Raw genomic sequence first — 19,829 nt, 5'->3', positions numbered from 1 at the left:
TTCTGCATTTCCTGTTGATGTTTTATTTTACTTATTGTTATTCCTGTAAGCCACTCATTCTCTGATGCAATTTTGGTAGTTTCTAGTCCATGGAGCAACCTCCTAAAATGAGCAGGACCCAATCCAGTATCAGTTGCAATCAATAAGGATATTCCCATTGACTTTATAAGGCCAAATCCACTTTTCAGTGTCCGTTAAATCAATTGTCTGTACTCACTTTGTCTGTTACCTCAGACAGAACTTCGTATTTCAGATGGTGTCTGGCTTTTATTTTGGTAGGCAACCAAAATCCCTTCAGAATTATTCTGAACCTTTTATTGATTTCATAATTCTCTGTGGTCATGCTCATGCCTCATTTTTACTGAGTCATTTTTGAATACTTAGTAGAAATAAAGCATAAAGTAGACAGAAAATATGCCTGTTGCAGAGCTGAAGTCACTGTGTTTCAAAATACTGTGGCTTAACAGTGTCAAATGTGGTGACAGCAGCCACCTGGGGCTGCTGAGGAACCTGATGGGCAGTGCTGCACCATCTGAAAACCAGGTACCTGGTACTACGTGGATCCAGGAGGGAGCACCTAATTCTATGTCTGCAGGAGATGAGGTGCCTGGGAGGTTTCTAGATCAAACACAAGGAAGTTCTCTTTGAAACAGGTCTGAAACTGCCTCATTAAAGTTTTAATCAGTTCACTACTAAGCTGGACCCCTCTGGTAAAGTGGGATTCCTGGCCAGACACTCCTCTTGTGCACTGGGATCTTTTGGAGAGGAGTCTGAGCAGACAATCCTGTGGATGGGGAGCTGCCCCACGCAGTGGGAGCTGTGGGTTTCATGTGTTTCATGCTGGGCTGTGCTGCAGCGAGCAGGGTGCTGGGGCTACACTCCAGGGCTGGGGCACTCAGCCCCCAGTCCCAGGGTCTGGCCTTTGCTTCTGCAAATGTTTGTGTATCTTGTTCCAGTCTTCACTGGACATAAAGAGAATTAGCTTATGGGGGTGTAAATGAGTAAAAATATGAGTAGTGCAGCAAAGGAAAGAAGAATAAAAGAATAAAAGGAGGGAGTAAGTAGGAAATCCCATAGTTTGGTATATGGAAACAGTGGGCAAGACATGGTAGTAGTCCATTTTAAAAATAACCGTGCTTTTAAGACGTAAAAAACCCCCAGAGCAATATTGTTAATTTGAAATACTTAAAATTATGAAGTAGCTTTTCAGAAGGCATGGAGTTGACGCGGTAAGATTGAAATCTATAAATGGAGAGGATTGTGCTTATTCTGCTTTGTAATTTAGTTTGCATTTGGATAGCATCTTTAACTGTTTCTGGCTTTGTTGAAATTTCAAATTATGCCATGACTGCAGGCTCTGCTGCTTTAAGAAAATCATCAGTAGAAATGGTAAGAGTCTTGATAAAATGCAGGATTGTGTTTGCTATCATAATGTACCTGGATGTAATGTACAATGTAATGTACAATCTGTATCTTTTAAAAGTGGTCAGAGAGGATTCATCTGTCTGTCATGTAAGAGGCATGGCTGGGAACACAAAAATTATCAGGATTTATAGCACCAAAAGATGGAGAGTAAGAAAATGAAAGTAAGTTATGTGCAACACTAAGGACTGAGAGATTTTCAAGAGTACCTAACTTACTCAGGAGCTCACATCAGATTTTTTGTCCCTTAACTGTTTAGTAATCTGCTGTGTTACCTGCTTTAGAAGACTAACAGGTAAACCAGCTACTAAGAGCATGAGGAGGGTTAGAGAAAGCACAAGTCTTCAATCTTTGCAAAGTGAAAAAAACAACTGACCAACTCGTGGTTACAGTTTTCAGCACTACAAACCACAGCAAGTATGGATCCCTTTCTTTCTTGGCAGAGGTTATACACTAAAACATAAAGATCTAGGCAAAAGAGAAAACATCTGGATATGCAGATTATTCTTCACAGTTTAAACCTTGTAAGGAGAGAGCAGCAGTAGACTCAGGCAATTCTGTGGAATGTATTTTTGGAAAAGCTTTTGAAAGTTACAGGGCGGCTGTATATCATTGTGAGTAAAGAATGTAATTTATGTAGTTCCTGACCATTTCTATAATCACATCAGCCAAGTCTTCCTGGAGTGACTAGTGATTTTATGTTCTTTAGGTTTTTTAATGTACAACTTAAGAAAAGTTAAGACTTTTTTTCCAAAAATTAGATGGTGGCTTAAGCTGCATTCATCCAGAAGAGCTATACACTTTTAGAAATCTAATTACTGAATCAGAAAAAGATTTAATACTAAAATTCTAGAGAAGAAAGATGCATTTCTTAGGAAATATTCTTGATGGGACAAGACTGCAAAGAATAATGAACAAACAATTTACTTTTTTCTGTGCAAAGAATACAATAAAAAAACCTAGATGAAATAATTTTAATATATAAATTTGAAATCATTCAATCTGAATGACACTCCACTGTGGTACTTAGCTCTGCCATCATATACTGTGGGCTCTTCTGCTGGTAAATCAGAAATCTGATGTTACATGGGCACACACATCACTTTTTTCCTTTACTGTTTATATTTTGTTCCCTGGAACTGAAATGCTCTGATGAATTTTAATTTAATTTAGAAAAAATCCTAACTGCTGCTTTGCTTTTGGTGCTGTGGCTGTTCTCCTGCCTGCCAGCCAGTGTCCCCCTGCCTGAGATGGCTGGAGCTGTGTCACCATGGAAGCACGGAGCTCCGCACAAATGGGGGACACAATTTCCATTCCTGTGCTGAGCTTCCTGCTGCCAGAGGCTGTCACTGCCATGCTCACTGCTTTACTGGGACATGGCACAGGTAACTCTGTGTCTGCTGGAACATGGCAATGTGTATAATGGAACATGGCACAGGTAACTCTGTGTATAATGGAACATGGCACAGGTAACTCTGTGTATAATGGAACATGGCACAGGTAACTCTGTGTCTGCTGGAACATGGCACAGGTAACTGTGTATACTGGAACATGGCACAGGTAACTGTGTCTGCTGGAACATGGCACAGGTAACTGTGTATACTGGAACATGGCACAGGTAACTCTGTGTATAATGGAACATGGCACAGGTAACTCTGTGTATAATGGAACATGGCACAGGTAACTCTGTGTATAATGGAACGTGGCACAGGTAACTCTGTGTATAATGGAACATGGCACAGGTAACTGTGTATAATGGAACATGGCACAGGTAACTCTGTGTATAATGGAACATGGCACAGGTAACTCTGTGTATAATGGAACGTGGCACAGGTAACTCTGTGTATAATGGAACATGGCACAGGTAACTCTGTGTATAGTGGAACATGGCACAGGTAACTCTGTGTATAATGGAACGTGGCACAGGTAACTCTGTGTATAATGGAACGTGGCACAGGTAACTCTGTGTATACTGGAACATGGCACAGGTAACTGTGTATAATGGAACGTGGCACAGGTAACTCTGTGTATAATGGAACGTGGCACAGGTAACTCTGTGTATAATGGAACGTGGCACAGGTAACTGTGTATAATGGAACGTGGCACAGGTAACTGTGTATAATGGAACATGGCACAGGTAACTCTGTGTATAGTGGAACATGGCACAGGTAACTCTGTGTCTGCTGGAACGTGGCACAGGTAACTCCACACTGCAGAGCACATCTGGCCAGGCTGTACCTGCTTGTTGTCCCCTGCCCAGGGCAGGACAGTTTCCTCCCAGCTTTCCTGAGAACAGGCCCTGTCAGAATGGGTTCCTCAGATCTGCCAGGTGCATTCATTGGATGGCACTGTCTGAGGCACCAGCTCTGGGCAGTTACTGTATCAAAAGCAATGCAGATGTTAATGTAAGGCTCCTGCCCTGCCAGTGGTGCCTCAGAACAAGCAATACCAATGCCTTGCACAGGATCAAGACTTCGTTGCCCAAGATCTTTGATCATTCAGTAGAGCTCAGTCTCTGTCTCCAGCTGGCCCTGGAGATGGTTCTCCCCTCTCACACTCAGATCAGCAGTTCCCTTTGAGCAGCTGGGGTAACTCTGGTGGAACTGTCCTGCTGAGTGACTGTCACAGCTTATTGTATGATGTGGTCACTATGTGATACAATAAACTGAACACAGTCTGGGAGTTACACCCTGGACTGGGTCCCAAGAGAAGAATCAAAACTTGTTCTGCTCAGTTGCTATCAGTCTGTCCAGTGGCTATCAGGCTGCTTTGTGTTTTAGCACAAAAGAGCACGTGTATCCCACATGCAAAATAATCTCTCAATGTCCAGAAGTCTTCTGTTCAGTTTTTAGGTTTGTACATTTCTGTCTCAGAAAGACATTTTGACTTGCACACATTCCATCTTGTCTTCAAAACAAATCAGACCCACCTAAATAATCATGTTTCATACTCTATTGATTTACAAACCTGATAAATGGGTACTGCAATTTAAAAAATCCATGAGTGCAGAAAAAAAATAATACGGTAAATTGCATGCTTGTAAAATTGATATTTTCATTCTAAGCCAGACTAATTTCTAAAGGTGGTAAGGTATTAATTATTTAATTTTTTAAACTTCAAATTGAAACTGTTTATTTTCTTCAGGACTGAAAAGATGTAGAGAGAGGATGGAATATCTGCTTCTAAGAGACAGTGAAACAACATTTCTTGACCCAGGCCTGGAAACACTTGTGTCACCCCACATTTCCCTTCTGGCAGGGCCATAATGCTCCGGCTTAGGGCAGTTTCTCAAACTAAGCACACCCTTCTCCAAGGAGAAGAAGGAACAATTAGGGGCACAAGTTAGGAGGGTGGCATCACCAGGGAGCCATTATGGGACTGTGGGGAGCAGTTGGGACAGGGTGGTTGGAGCAGAGGCAGGGATAGCCCAGCTGGGCAACTGTTTATTTCCCCCAGCCACTGTTAACATGATCACCAACCACTAAATTCCTTCTATAGGCACTGGATTTAGATGAAAGGTAGTCTGTCCTGTGATGAAATATACCAGAAAAAGAGAAATAAGGAAGGACTGAAATGTGTCCATTGTTTGATGCTGACCCTGCTGGAGGGATGAAATGCTGTGTAGGATGTGAGTACTAAGTGTTTGTTTTTACTTTGTGGATTAACACACGATTGTACCAGATCTGATCGTCCCCTGTAGCTGAGCCATGGAAACAACAGCCTGTGTATGGAGAGAAGAGAAGGGACAAAATGGCAATCAGAGAATGTACTTTGGAATTGAGATTGTTTCCTCACCACCAAACTGAGTTAGGAAGGGATCACAGCTGAAAGATTAATGCTGAGGCAGAGATGGGGACTCAATTATATGTGGAAAGCTCAAACAGCACAGAGAGAAGCAGAGTGTCAACCCCTGTAACAGCACACTTACTTCTTAAACAGTGAAATGCTGTCCAACCTATCTGATACCCTGGACAACTTATTTTTTAATTGAAAAAATGCAAATGGCATTTCACTACATTTCATTATAAATCCAAGACAACCTAAGATTGTAGAACAGCTCATTTTTTCCCTGGAACTCCTGTGGCAGCAGTACTGAAATGGTTAAGAAACATGAGAAATGTAGATTTAGATTAGCTATTGGAAAGAAATTCTTTCATATGAGAGTTGTGAGGCACTGGAATAGGTTGCCCAGAGAAACTGGATGCCCCATCCCTGGAAGTGTCCAAGGCCAGTTTGGATGGGGCTCTGAGCAGCCTGGTCTGGTGCAAGGTGTCCCTGCCCATGGCAGAGGAGTTGGAACATGATGATCTTTAAGGACCCTTCCGACCCAAATCATTCTATGGTGCTGTAATTCTAAGAAATAGAGAAAAAGTAGCAGTTCAGATAGAACAAGTAAGATGATGTTTTAAGAAAACTACTTATGACTTCTTTTGCAACTTAAAAAAGAGTAGCCAACAGTCTAACGTAACACTTGTGACGATGAGTCAGTCCAAAAGCAAAATCTGTAATAAAGCCATAAACCGTGGCTTTCATCTGAAAGTATTACACAGATGTCAGCAGGGAAACAATTGACCATGTAATGTCCCTGCAGGAGATTAATTTTGTAAGAAGAGACAAGAATACTTTCATTTTAAGATTGCAATAGCCAAGGATGTGATGTTTTCTCCTCAATTCGAACCGTATTCTCCACAGGCGATTACTCTTCCTTGTGGTCACAACTTACAGGCAGATGTCGACCAGGCGGTCCAGTTCAGGACAGCTGCACTCATACATCTCCCTGCAGCTGATATGGCTCTGCTTCATTAATTCTCCCAGCAGCTGGAGTGCATTGGCAGGTGCTTCGCTGCAAATCTTCTGGAATTCCAGCACTCTGGCAGCCTCACTATACACGTGCTTTGCACGCTGGTATAACTTAAAGGTGGAAACTACACAAAAAGAAAATTGCATTATTATTTGCTACAAAAGCAACATACAAAAACATAATAGAATTGTGGGGTTTTAGCAATTTATCCTGTATATGAGAACTCGCTAGGCTGAAAGTCTTCTGCAAAAGTTCTCCTACATCTTCTTTCAAAGCCCTAATAAAACATAATGTTTAAAGGTTATCAAAATGCAATGTACACATCTTTTTTCATTTTGACAGCTTCATGCACATGCTCTGGTTATTTCCTGTGCCACTGAACAGGCTCAGTCTCTCCTCTTACTTTGCAGAGGCAAGGCAGAAGCTTAAGGGTTGGCAGTGACAGCATTAGGGCATTAATCTAAAGCTCTCAGGTTTTCAAATAGCAGCAGAACACAGGCAGAATATCAGCAGAACACCTGGAGGGTCCCCAGTGCCCTGCAGGCAGCTGTCAGCCAGCACCTGCTGGCCCAGGGCCTTGTGTGTGGCTGCTCCAGGCCAAATCTGCAGCAACTGTGGAACTGTGCAGATGGACCTTTACTTGGAAAAAAACAACCACCAAACCACAAAAAACACCACCCAATTTTTCTCAACAATGCAGGCTCACTGTGACTGTAGTTAATACTGGATTAAAGGTACCATGAAGAGAACAGGTGCTTTCACTTTGGTTTTCAGGGTTCACTTTTGGTACAGGTTACTTGCCAGTGTCAGTGCTGCCTGTGTGGATGTGAAGAGATGCCAAGCCCAGACAGGTTAGTACTGACCTACTAAGATCAAAGACTAGTGCAAGGATTTTGGCTAAATTTTTTCTGTTGTGCCATGAAAAAGCAATTCTGCTGGGAAGGGTCAGGGGGGTGTCCAAACCTGTGTGGCCGTCAGCGTAGAGACCTCCACCAAGCCTGAATAATGGGGCACAAAAAGGAAGGAGATGGCTGTGGTTAAAGACACCACAAGCCACCCATATTTACAGGAAGGTTTGGTTTGCAACTAATATTTGAGAATTGATCTGCTGTTCCCAAGGTCGTGCTGTAGTCCATTGTTTTCCTCTCCCAATATAGCTCTGTTTGCTTTAATACCATGGCTACTATTTAGGAAGTATTGTTCACCAGAAGCATGCATGACATAATTTAATTTATGACTTAATTGGTTTGTGTGAGCTGTTTGGGTGGTAAATATTAATGGATTTTAACCTCTATATGGAGCACCTACTGCACTGTTTCCTTATTTTAGCACAGCAAAGCCTTGCTAGAGCACTTCAGAACATCCTTCATCTTCTTTTTTTTCTGCATGTAAATTCTCCTTTAGAGTGAAGTTTCTCTCTCAATTCAACTCCTGGTCTCTCTTGCTTTCTAAAATGGCTGATAAAACTCTCAAATAGAGGTAAAAGGAGAAGCAAGACCAGCCCTGTATTTAAAATAGAACTTGCTGTCTGACCCAGTCCCACAGAGTTCCTACTTGGCGCTTCTGTGGAGACTGCCAAGTTCTGGAACCACTTCTGACACTTTCAGTAATCTAGATTTGCAAATACATGTAGAAATCTTCCTTGAAAAACTGGAAATAAAATTAGGTTCAGTATGAAGTCTCTCGTGTTGAACACTCCAGGCAGCAATTCTTACAAACTAAAACTTCATCAGCACCTCTATAATGCCTTTTTTTTTTTTTTCTCCAGAGTATTTCACAACTGTAAATGCTGAAAATAGTGCTGAGACAGAACTAGTCTAAAATGAGACAGAAACATTTAACATAGCAATGTTCTGCTACTGCTGATACTGCTTCTGCTCCTATTTATTTTGTAATTCAATACAGCCTGCTACTGAGAAACCCTGTGCTGTTTGTCTTGTGAACAGGCCTTCTGAAAGCATTTCAAACTAGGACAGAAATGAGAAAATTGAGTGCCCCCCAGTACCATGGACTTGAGAGTATGACACGGGAAGAGTATATTTTAGTTTCTGATTTCGTTGCTGCTGGAGTTAGTTGCGCTGCGTTTTGCAAAGTGGTGCCTCTATTTTGAACGCTGAAGAAAGGCAGCTTGGCCTATTTTTAAGGATGGTTTCTCTTTAAATATTCTTTTCTTATGAGGCATTGTTTTAGAGCAAGGAGATTTCTAAATGTGCATTCGTTTAGGGAATATCTAAAGTTGCGTGAGAGATTGCCATAGCTCACACTCTCTTGTAAATCACCATAGAACAGTAGTAACCCAAAGAATGAACTGAAAACATGTCTGGTTTCAATTGTCAGGCCACAGACTTGCCAAAGGCTGTGATTGATTCGGAGACCACCCTTTGGTAGAGCAGTGCTCTACTGGCCAGATTACCTTAAAACCTCTGGGGTTGTGTTGTGCTCGTCATGATGGGAATTGGCAACCACAATGGGCTCTTGGCTCTGGCTGTGAGCCAGGGGCCCTGAGCTGTGTCCTGTGTCCTGGGCTGTCTCCTCTCTCTGGGAGAGCCTCTCAGTGGAGGGGGGAATTTGCTACCTTGACACAGCTTCCTCTGGCTCCTTCCAGGCAGCAGAGAGTGGCTGTGTGTTATTTGCAGACTCCTTTGCTGACGTTTACCAAATGAGTACCGGTTAAGGGCTGGGATCCTGGCATTAGCTATGGGTCTGTTATAGGCAGCATTTTATTTCCAAAAAATTATGTTTGTGTTTAAAAATTTTTGTTATAGCTTGCTTTTCTTCTCAGGCAGTTTTTTTTTCAGGCAAAATTATCTTCAGGATAGCAAACAGCTCGATACTCTCTAAGCCTTATTCTAAAATAATGATATGATTCACGCATTTTCAGCTTTCAACACCAAATGCCTCTGATAATACAGAAACTTTCTTCTATGTCTTCTGTTTGAATGGGCAGTCCAAACAAACCCTCTTTACCTAACTGAAGATAGAGTACAGATGATATTTCTAAAAGTCACATCTATATTGGAATCTGTTTGCTGCATCACAGCTTGTATATGAGCTCCATTGATTTCCTAAGCCATACTCACTCATTTGCTATGCCAGTCACAGTTAAAAGAAACAAAACTAGAGGGTCCACACCTGATTAGTTTATATCTGAGCCAAGGCTGGAGTGCTCTGAAAGAGGAAAAACGGAAGCCCTCAAAGAAACCCTTGCAGGATTGCACAGAACTGGGTTATATGGTCTCACCTTCTGTGGTGCTCAAAGGAGAACATAAAAAGCAGGGTTAGGGAACAAATGCCAGATTCTTAAAAGCATGTGGATCCTTAAGGCTACTATAATGTATGGAATTAAGTAATTAATTAGACCAAAATGTAAATATACTTTCCTAATCCACTCAACTATAACAAAGGCCTGGTTTCTCCCACTTCAACTTTCGAGTTCTCTGAGCTTTGCTCCTGCAGAGGATTTCTGTCAGGTCACCCATGCACAGGTAAATTCAGTTCACTTACAAACAACCAAATGCCCTTGAAAAAATGGTGCCATTTTCCAGGGCACTAGTAGATAGCACTGCAGCAAGAGCCTTCCAAGTTGCTGTGACCCAGCTAATGTTAATGAAAGCTTGTCCAAAATCCATATAAAATCCCTTAACAGACAAAAATCTGGGCTATTAGACCCAAATAATTCTGGGTTAACTAAATATAACAGAAATGTTTACTGTGGATTTTCAACTGAATGGTCATATTTTTAATTTTAGCAATTGTGCAAACCGGTCCAGTCCATTTAAAGGATTTTTTTTTTCTGTATAAGTAAATGTTGTGGCTTCTCAGCAACTCCTATTATTTGTTACAACTTCAACTTCAGCAGATTCCTTTCTGTAGAGGCTTCCTGTACAATTCTATCTGACCTTTAGCTAAAGACCAAACCTCTCCAGGCAATATATTTTTTTCTAGTTGCTTTGGCAGCTTCTAAAGATACATTTCACTGGAGATTAATGAGCTACACATGGCTGATGGGACTGTCAGAAATTTACAACCGGAAAAACTCACGGACACGCAGTTGTGTAGGGGACAGCTTCTAGCACCATTACTCACGTGGAATTGTACCCTTCTCTGTTAGGCATCCTGCTGATTGAACATGATGAGGGTGAAGGTTTCTGGCTCATAATGTATATAAGAAAATGCTGCCAGATGGCTTTAATTTGAGCCAGATTGTGAACCCCCTACTTGAAGTGGGGAACAGTTACTCTACTGGGACTGCTCAAGTAACTGCTTGCAATCCAGCTTTCTGAAAATAAACCAGGGGACAAGTCATCGCTGGATTCGGTGACACATTTAGCAGACACCTGTTTTGAGATTATGATAACTACTGGTTTAAAGTGATTTTTCCTCCAGAGGACTGATGGCTTTACAGACTTTTGCAATTAATCTGGACTATTCAGTGCCTGTGCCTAACCTGTGGCACACCCCAAAGCCTCCATCTTTTAGGTATGGCATCTGCCTGGAGTAGCCATATCTCAGTTTCTGTGGTATGTCCCAAAATTTCTCCATGACATGGATCAGGGCAAGGCTGAACTAGGCACCTGGACCCTTAAACTGGAAAGTGCTCTGAAGCCTGTCAGTTTGGAGGTGTCATGCAGGACATCTGATGCACAGAGAGAGCTTTTTGTGCCCCTGAGCTGACAGAACACTCGAGACCCCCTCACCTACACACATCAGTGCAGGGAGTGTGGAAACTGTTCCTGCACTCAGGTCACCATCAACACCCATGAATGGCTGTTCAAGCACCACTGGAATTTGCAGCACAGATTTAGAATTCTCTTTCCAGGGGACAAATAGGAGTTAAACAGCCAAATCCACACAGAAAATGGATGCCTACTCCTCCCATGGCGTTTTCATTCTCTGGTTTAAATGTTAGAATTAGATTAATTTTTTTTTATATGAAGAGGAAAAATGGGTTTTAAAAATACCTCATTTAAGAAGAAAAAACATTTCATGATTAAAGGAATACAGTGTTTTACAGAAGAATATCCTTTTGTGGCGAAGCTTATAAATACTTAATGTCCCACAATCACCACACACTATGTGTTCTGTGAAGCAGTCGAGTCCAAGCCAAAATTATGGCACAGTGCACCTTAGAAAGTAATAAATATTATTTTTCTAGAGATGTTCAGAAGCCACAAGTGCAATCCATGTGTAAATATTTTCAAGGGAGCTTTAAACTCAGGATTTTGAGTTGACCAAAGAACAACTGCAAAAAGTTTAGAGAGGATTTACACACCATCTGTAGTTCTCCAAACATGGGGAACGAATGGGCTGTACAGTGGGGAACTGCAGAAATCCTTGAATACTTGCTATAAAAGGGATGCAGAGTTGCTGTGGGCTTCCAGACCTGGCCTGGGACTTGACCAAAGCCAGTCCATAGAATGTTCCTTTGAGATGTGGAGTTTTTATCTGGTCACCCTTACATACTGATAAAACTTTATGTGAGTGTACAGCACTGTCACTGGAGGAGTAGAGGGGAAGCTGGACTTAAGGATAATTTAGTATGTACAGAGCACTTTTAGATCCTTAAACATGAGACATAATGCCAATACAAAACAGTATTTGTAATGATCACTGGGCATGAAAAGATCTCCTAAATGTTATGGTTTGTTCCTTATGTTGAACAAAGAAATTCAATGACACTCTGAAATCCTCTGAAGAGGTTACTTATTTAACAGCATGTTTTCTCTCTCACATCAAGAAGCCAGGCATTGTCATTATAATAGAATGGGAAAGTAGAGGGGAAGTAAGAAAAATGTTTTCTTCAAACAGCCTCTGATATTCCAAAGCCAACATAATGTGTAATCTGTATAGTGTGTAACAAACCCAGCAGATTTAGATTCTTTCTATGTCTGTCTTATTTCTTCTGCATGTTTTACAGAAATCTGTTATTTAATTTTATATTGTACATGCAAAAAGGCTTTCAGCATAATCCTTTTTAATTGGTCTTATCAAATGAAATCACAGGCATGCAAGTTAAAGAGATTCTGTTCAGCAAACATCTGCAAATGGTATTCAGAGCTACAGTATAAAATTTCCTTTGAGTTTCTTTTACGGCTTTTATTTCTAAATTTTTCATCTAGACTTTTTAAAATATCAAGATAACCTGTATAAGCAACTCAATTTTGCAGAACTGTAGAATTTTGTTTTATAACCAGGTATAAGGAGTATAAACATCTGTAAGTTAATAGTCTTGCTTCATGAAAGGGAGAGTGCATGGACTGTGTAAGATTTACAACCTTGCAGCTTCCCAGGAAAGTGCTGCAGAGTGCAGGTACATGGTTCCTATATTCCTCATGTACAGACAGTACAAAGTTATCAAAACTCTTTCTATGGAGATAAAGAGCTGATTTAAGATATCTTATTCCATCCTGGTATCTGCTGGCAGTGTAATTAGACAATAAGATAATCTCATACTGTCTGATATCACTGGGGTGCAAAACAAGTTGAAAATTCAGGACCTGGTCCTTGGTTAATATATAAAATTTACAATCACTCCAGATGAACAGATTATTTAAGTGTCAGCATAGATAGGTATGTTACAGATCTATACACATCCAATGTACACATTCCTGAAAGTAGTCTTGGAAAGGACTGATAAGGATGTAATTTGGCTCCAAGAGAATACAGGTATTAATGCCACAGAATGGAAACAAGGAAGAAGGATTCTGTGTAGTTCTTAAAGGAAGATTCTGATCTCAACTGGAAACTTGTTATGAATGCGAACAAATTATTTCATAAATTCTCTATTATTTGGTATTATTAGCAACCCTACTATATGAATCCAGGATTCATTTCATGTGTGACAATGCTCCTGACTGCCTGGTATAATCCTAAACAATAATACATGGGAAACACTTTAAATAGCAAATTGTTAATCTCCACCAACATCTTCCTAGAAGAAAAAGTAAAGTGACAGAAACTTTCTCAGGAAAGGCTGAGACTTGCTGCCCAGTGACTATTTTAGGAAGTGATCATGTATTTATCAGTTAAGAACAGAAGCACAAGCCCATCTCTGCTGGTCTTGAACACCAGTTAAGCGATCTGCTATTTTCATAATTTTAGAAACTGTTCAATCAAAATCAAAGTTTGCTCAATTTTAAGTTAAAAGTTAGAATGAAAATATCAATTGATGATGGTATCAATTCTTTCACTTCCCAACCAAGATTCCAGCCAAGTATTCTGGCAAGACTTCCACTTGAACTACTTATTAATGCATAAAACTTTTATATAATACAAACATTGTACAGTAAACCCCACCATTTCATATATGCTCACCATCTTGCATGTTTTGACTAAGGATCTGAGAGTGGAGCTCCTCCAGGTTAATTCCCAGGCATTTACAAATTTCCTCTGCGCTGTAAGGCTCAGGATGTAATACCTCCTCGACAATGGTCAGCATTTCCTCTAGGCTAACTCCCAGCTTGCTTTGCACATCATGGAGTCTCAACATTTTTCTCCACTCCAGGCCTTTTGACTTTGAGAGAAGCTAAAATTAAAAAAAAAAAAAAAAAAACAAAAAAACAAACAACCAGAAAATATTGTGCTTTCCTGTTTAAAACTTTTAGTTGTCCGTAAGTACCTTTAAGGCCCATTTTCTCTTTTCACCTCTTAATTGAGAACCATCAGAACCTACTTTCTATCAGTAAAGAGCAGACAATACTTATATTTATTATTAAAGGTCTGTGAATGACAGGTATTCTTCCCTCAAATCAGATACTGTCTGTAAAAGCCCTACTGGCATTATTTTTTTGAAATCAGATCAGTGATTTATCCTCTTCCATGGACTTTGTTACTTCAAGCACTTACCAGCCTTTTACAATCCCATCTGGACAACTCTTTATACAAATGCTATAATGCAGTAACACTAGAAGTCCTTAAAAAGTTTATTTCCATACTATTAGTATTTGCTCTAACATTTCAGTTTGACATTTCCAATACACCCCTGGAATTTTCTGATGAACATTTGAGGTTGTCATTACAACCTTTTCTCACAATAGCCTTAAAAATATGAAAGTGGTCATAAGATTTGTGGGGAGAATAACCATAACCTTTCTCTATCTCTGGAGTTTTAAGTAAAATTTAAGTACTTTCTTTAACATCAAATTTAAAGGAACTTCTGAGCCTTTAAAGGAGTGGTACAGTGTTGGTCTGAATCTGTTCCGTTCCTACATGGTTGCTGTGATATTTATTAGTTATAGACGGACCTGCTTTCCCCACTCCTGGCAATGATACCATGCTTTGTGTATCTTTGTGATGTTTAGGCAGTTGACAGTCGTTACTACAACACACCAGAATCCTGAAAGACAGAATGTCCAACAGGCTTTTCTCTGGAAGGCTGAAATATGTGTTGATGCTCCTATGCACCTAATGAAAATGGTAAAGCATTTTCACCTTTCCTCATAAGGTGAAATATTTTGATGTTTTGAATGATAGATGAATAGTCAGTGGTCATTGACCTAGCACCTGTAATTTCAGCAGATTACAAAGTAAAACAAAGATTAGCAGGTACACAGCAATGTCATTTTATTGTGTTCACAGGCACATGGTATGTGTCCAGTGCTGCACCATTTAAATTGAGTTTAAAACTTCCAAATCAAGCTGTATGTCTGGAAAGAGTTTAAAACAGTATAGAAAGACCAGGGAATTAAATCCTTTTTCTATACAAATCAGCATTCAAATCTTTTATGAACAAGGCCAAGATTTCACCCAATGTGTTTTATTCTTCTCAATGAGCACCGGTTCAGAATGAGATTGGTTTGAAATAATTTCTCTTGATACATATCTGAAAAGTATTTGTTTTGTTTTGTGCAAAGTTACAGCATGAAATTTAAGCAGATCTGCTGCCCAGCTATCTGGTGTAGATTCTTGCTCTCCCCCAACAGAGCTTTTTTTGCAGGGGCCCCTCCAGTTTTGCTTTATTGCAGTATCTAAAAATTAACTACTTTTGGTGCCATCTAGTGACTCACTGAGATTTATGTGAGGCTCAGCAGAGCAAAACAAACAAAATCCTCATCATATAACTTTGTTGCTATTTAAAACACAATTTTACATGTTCAGTGGGAGGGAAAGAAGCAGAACTGTTTAGTGCCTAATGCAGAAATCAGCATGAGACAATTTTTTCTGTAAAAGACTGGTTAAGTCACTTCTGGCCTCCTTTTTAAAGACTCTGAATACCTAGAACTCTACAGCCTTTATGCAATTTGTATATTAGCTTATTTACTGATAAGTCAATAAAAATTACTGCTTCATTTTAGTTAAATATGTTGTATGGTGGTGCATACACATCTTCTTCAAGGTGCTAAATGAATGCAAATTATTTTCCTCATGCTTTCATCCCAATATTTAGCATCCCTTGGACTTCATTATGAGAAGTTAAACAGAATTTACAAACAATACTATTCTATAAGGCAACAAAATTTTTTCTACTTTCTTTTTTAATAAATGATCCCCTGCAGAAATATGCCACATGCTTTGTCACATCTGTTCCCATTTCTTGAAGGGAGATGCTGTATTTCAGGCAAGCCACTACACCGGGGCTTTACAGGTCAAATGTTCCAAATAGAAACTGACCCTGTTGGGCCAGTGGGCATGGCTTTGCTGGAAAGGTCTATCCTGCTTAGAGCAAAGGTTTGATTCTAACAGCACTGGGAAAAATATTATGGGCAAACAGAAATGGTTTTTGAAAATAGTTTAGCTGCAGTAGCTTGAATGGTAATGGACGTGGAACAGAAATGGGGGGAAAAAATCCCATCTCTTTAATGTGCAAAAACTAATCCCAATACTTCTCCCACAGTTGGATATTTTCTTGATGATCATTGACTAGATTGATTAAAGATATGGACATCAAGCAGCTCTGAACTGCCAGGATATAGAATCTTTGGGCTTTATTATTCTTTATTGTTCAACATAGGCACACTGGAAAACTGTGAGTAACTGAGAGGAAAACATACTTGGCAAATGATGGGACAAATATAAATACAAGAAAGTCTGACTAAGAGTAAGTCCAGGAATACTTTTATAGCAGCATCATTTCCTTACACATAGCATTTCTATAATGCCATCTGAGCCCTGTGCCCAGGAGCTGATGGTGGCCCTGCAGCTGCAGCCACTGCTGGCCCCACACCAGGCTGAGGGTGAAGCAGGGGGGTGACATCCCCAGCCCAGCCGGGGGGAGCTCGGAGCAGTGAGGACAGGAAACGTCTTTAAACTGGAAACTCACTGTGACAGAGTGCAGGAGAGCACTGAGAGGCTGCTACAAGAACAGAGAGAGGGGAAGAGAAAGGCAAAAAATGATTCTCTTGAGGGAAGGGAAAGGAAGAGAATCTAAGAAAGACAAATTACCAGGATGATCAAGAACTCACTGACTGATAGCAAAATGTTCTACACTAATGCTAGCAGGGATATGTTGTGTTGGCATCTTTGCCTATGCAGTATAGCAGTATGAAATTCTAGAATTACCTAAAGCAGAAAAGGGGGGGGGGGGAAAGCCTATCCTAAGGCACTTAGAATGAGAATTTCTTTTAAAGCATCATTGCAAGGCCCAGCATGTTAGTTCATAGTTCCATTAGCTTAATGGTGCTTAAAAGACTTTCCTGTTTCAACTTACATACCTGCCCTCCTTCACCCCACTGTGACCTCTTCCTAAAGACAGACTTTTCCTGGCTCAATGTATTTTTATAGTGTGTGCAGCTTTCCATCTGGGTAGCATATGTTTAAAAACAGACAGGTGTATGTTGTTAGTCTCCTTACAGTCGAGCATCTGCTAAAAGTGCATTTTTAGAGATTGCATCATAGCTAACAGAAATGTAAAAGAAAAGATGTTTCCTTACTACCTCTTCAGTATACTGTACAGGACTAATAATTTAAAGCAATTTAGAAAACTGTGATTCAATTCACAAAGTCTGGTATATGGAACAATAACTTCAAAAGCTCTCACAGCTTAATGCACTCATTGTACAGTGCCTTTTAGAATGGATTATCTGTGAAGGCTCTCTATTCCTTATGTAAAAAAAAAAGAAGTTCCTCTTAAAAACATATATTTTGTCCATTAGCAATCCCAAATTAGAGATTTATCAGTTATAACAGAACTAACAAATAGGCAGGTCCTTATCTTAATTTTCTTAATGGCTTAAAAATCTTATTAACTTCAGTGACAACAGCTTTAACTGTGGTCATTGGTGCTATTTGTTTTACCACATCTTAGATACAATGGAAATGCAACTATTCCTTTGATACTTGAGTTTAAAGCCCATTTAAAAAGTCATTTGAAGTCTAGCTTCCCTCCTCAAAAAAATCGCAGCACATTATTTTTTAATACATTTTGTCAATGTCTGATCAGATCTTCAAGTATTTTTTTAGCACTAACTAAAACTTGTAAAAAATTATTTTTTAATGGAATCATGACACTAGCAAATGTTCAAAGTACTTTTGAATATTGATCAGATATTGGTCTGATATTCTGTGGCAAGGAGTTCCATATTGCATTTCAAAGCTTTCTTCTAGACTTTGTGACCCACATTCTGTTCTTTCCTAGAGCACCCTATGTTGGTGCAACTGCAGTGAATCTTTATGCTTACTCCTCATTTACTCTTATCAAAGAAAAATGTACTGTCTTCTCATGAAGAACTCAAATCAAACCCTACATCTACATGCTCCTAAACATACAAAATCCAGAATTAAAGCAGAACTTAGATTTCCCCTGTTCAGTTTCCATACACCTTAGAGATAATTTCAAGATGTAAACTGGCAGTACACTCTAAATGCTGGGGTTTCATTCAAGCCTGTTTTTGAACTTTATGCTGAGACACATGCTGCTCTTCAGCATTTCTAATATTACTTCCAGGCCTTCAACTACTAGCTTGGATGCTCTCTAAATCCTAGAAAATACACATCTATTGCCATATATACATATAAACATGTGACCATACTGGTTGCTTTCCATTATTTGTCATTATTCAGCTTATTCAGCTTTAATTAGAAACAGTCTATCTTATTAACTGGGAATATTTTTTTCTGAAAAATAGACTTATTTCCTCCACTGAAATATAATAAAAATAATTTAATAGAACTAAATTACATAATCTTCTATATAAGGACACAGTCCTTGTACTTCAATTAAGCTCAGCAGGAGCTCTGTTCCTGCATATGGAAGTGTCCGGTTCTGGAAAGAAAAGTTATATAAGAGTAGCACCTAGCCAGGTGTTAAAGACACAACTGGTCAGAAGTAGAAAAAAGCACATATTTAGATGAAGGTTTCATTAGAGTTTGACATAAGCCATGCGTTACCTTTGTAGCCAGCCGACACTCCATTACCCTAATATTGTAATGAGAAGTTGCTGCTTTATTCATTTCAACACAACTGTTCGCAATAACAAACGTTGCTCCACTTGGAAGTCTAACATCAGTTGCCCTCAGTGGACTGAACTCTATCAACTTGGCCTATTGAAAGAAAAATGAATGGTTAATTTTAATTTACTACTAGCTAACAGTGCACTTAGTTCTATAAATCAAATGCAAATTTGCATGTTTTTTCTCTTGAAAATCCAGGCACAGTTAAGGAAAGAAAACTGACATGAAACAGGAAGAAAAGAGATTTAACCTCATTGGTCAAGTTACACATACACTTCAAACCCTTCCCTGTAGCTGGATTTTAAAATGTTTCCATTAAGTCTTTGGGTTTTTTCAGCATTTTATAGAACCCCACCCAACCTATTTTTCTTGCCTGTTTAAGACAACAGTTTCACTTTGATCTGCAGAGAAGTACCAGGCCTGGCTGAAGCTAATGTGCATGCCCCTAGAAACAAGGGGCTTTGCATTCCCTGCCCCTTCATCACTGTCCATCTCCCCCTCAGTCCTCTCATTTTGCACTCCAGCAAGATTAGTACACTGAGGTACAGTATGGGACCAACATTTTCAGACTGATTTGAGGCAGTGATCATGGTACATACAGACAATCAAACCAAGAAACTAAATAAAACTAAGTGTAAGAACGTAGTTACTGTTTCCTCCTTTCTGACATAAGAGACTGCCTTGCCTCACACATGCTTACACAAGCTGTGTAAGATGTTCCCAACATTTGTGACCTTTTCATGGAATAAGTTAGGCATCCATTAATTAAATAATTCAGGATGTAATGTAATCAAGAGATTAAATTCACATCTGGTTTTTCACTGGGGTAAGTTGTAAATCATGTGCCCTGTTTTGGCTTCTTAGAATAGACTGTAACTGTGCAAGCAGGGACATCTTTCTGGTTTTGGCATTGTTCAACCCCAAAGAGTCCCTTGAGCAGCTAGAGTGCTAAATAAACAATGACAAATCTGCTTGTACATTATGTACAGCATATGTGTTACTCCCTGCCATTGAGATTCTGGACCCCATCACAGAATTCCTATCAAGACAGACAGACTTGCTTACATTTAAATATACTCTTTAAGATCTGCTCCATTAGACCAGAATGTACCACTAAGCTGGTCTAGTGTCCTGATTCTGACAGTAGCCATAAATGGCTATTTAGGGGGAATATAAAGATAGAACATATACAAAGCAATCTTTTTAGGGGTATGTTTTT

General features: G+C 39.6%; 1 protein-coding gene across 1 annotated transcript in view; it reads right to left on the bottom strand.

The window, feature by feature from the left end:
- Window positions 1-19,829, bottom strand: part of GALK2 (galactokinase 2) — a 47,416-nt gene that overhangs the window by 1,977 nt on the left and 25,610 nt on the right. The window contains exons 7-9 of the mRNA XM_058811790.1: window positions 18,548-18,700; window positions 13,538-13,748; window positions 6,146-6,347 (exon numbers count right to left, since the gene is read on the bottom strand). Coding sequence (XP_058667773.1) covers window positions 6,146-6,347; window positions 13,538-13,748; window positions 18,548-18,700 — 566 coding nt within the window. The remainder of the gene's footprint in view (window positions 1-6,145; window positions 6,348-13,537; window positions 13,749-18,547; window positions 18,701-19,829) is intronic.

This window comes from Ammospiza caudacuta, chromosome 10, assembly GCF_027887145.1.
Source record: "Ammospiza caudacuta isolate bAmmCau1 chromosome 10, bAmmCau1.pri, whole genome shotgun sequence".
Classification (NCBI taxonomy): domain Eukaryota; kingdom Metazoa; phylum Chordata; class Aves; order Passeriformes; family Passerellidae; genus Ammospiza; species Ammospiza caudacuta.
Note: the sequence above shows the minus strand (reverse complement) of the source record. Positions and strands in the feature narration are given on the sequence as shown.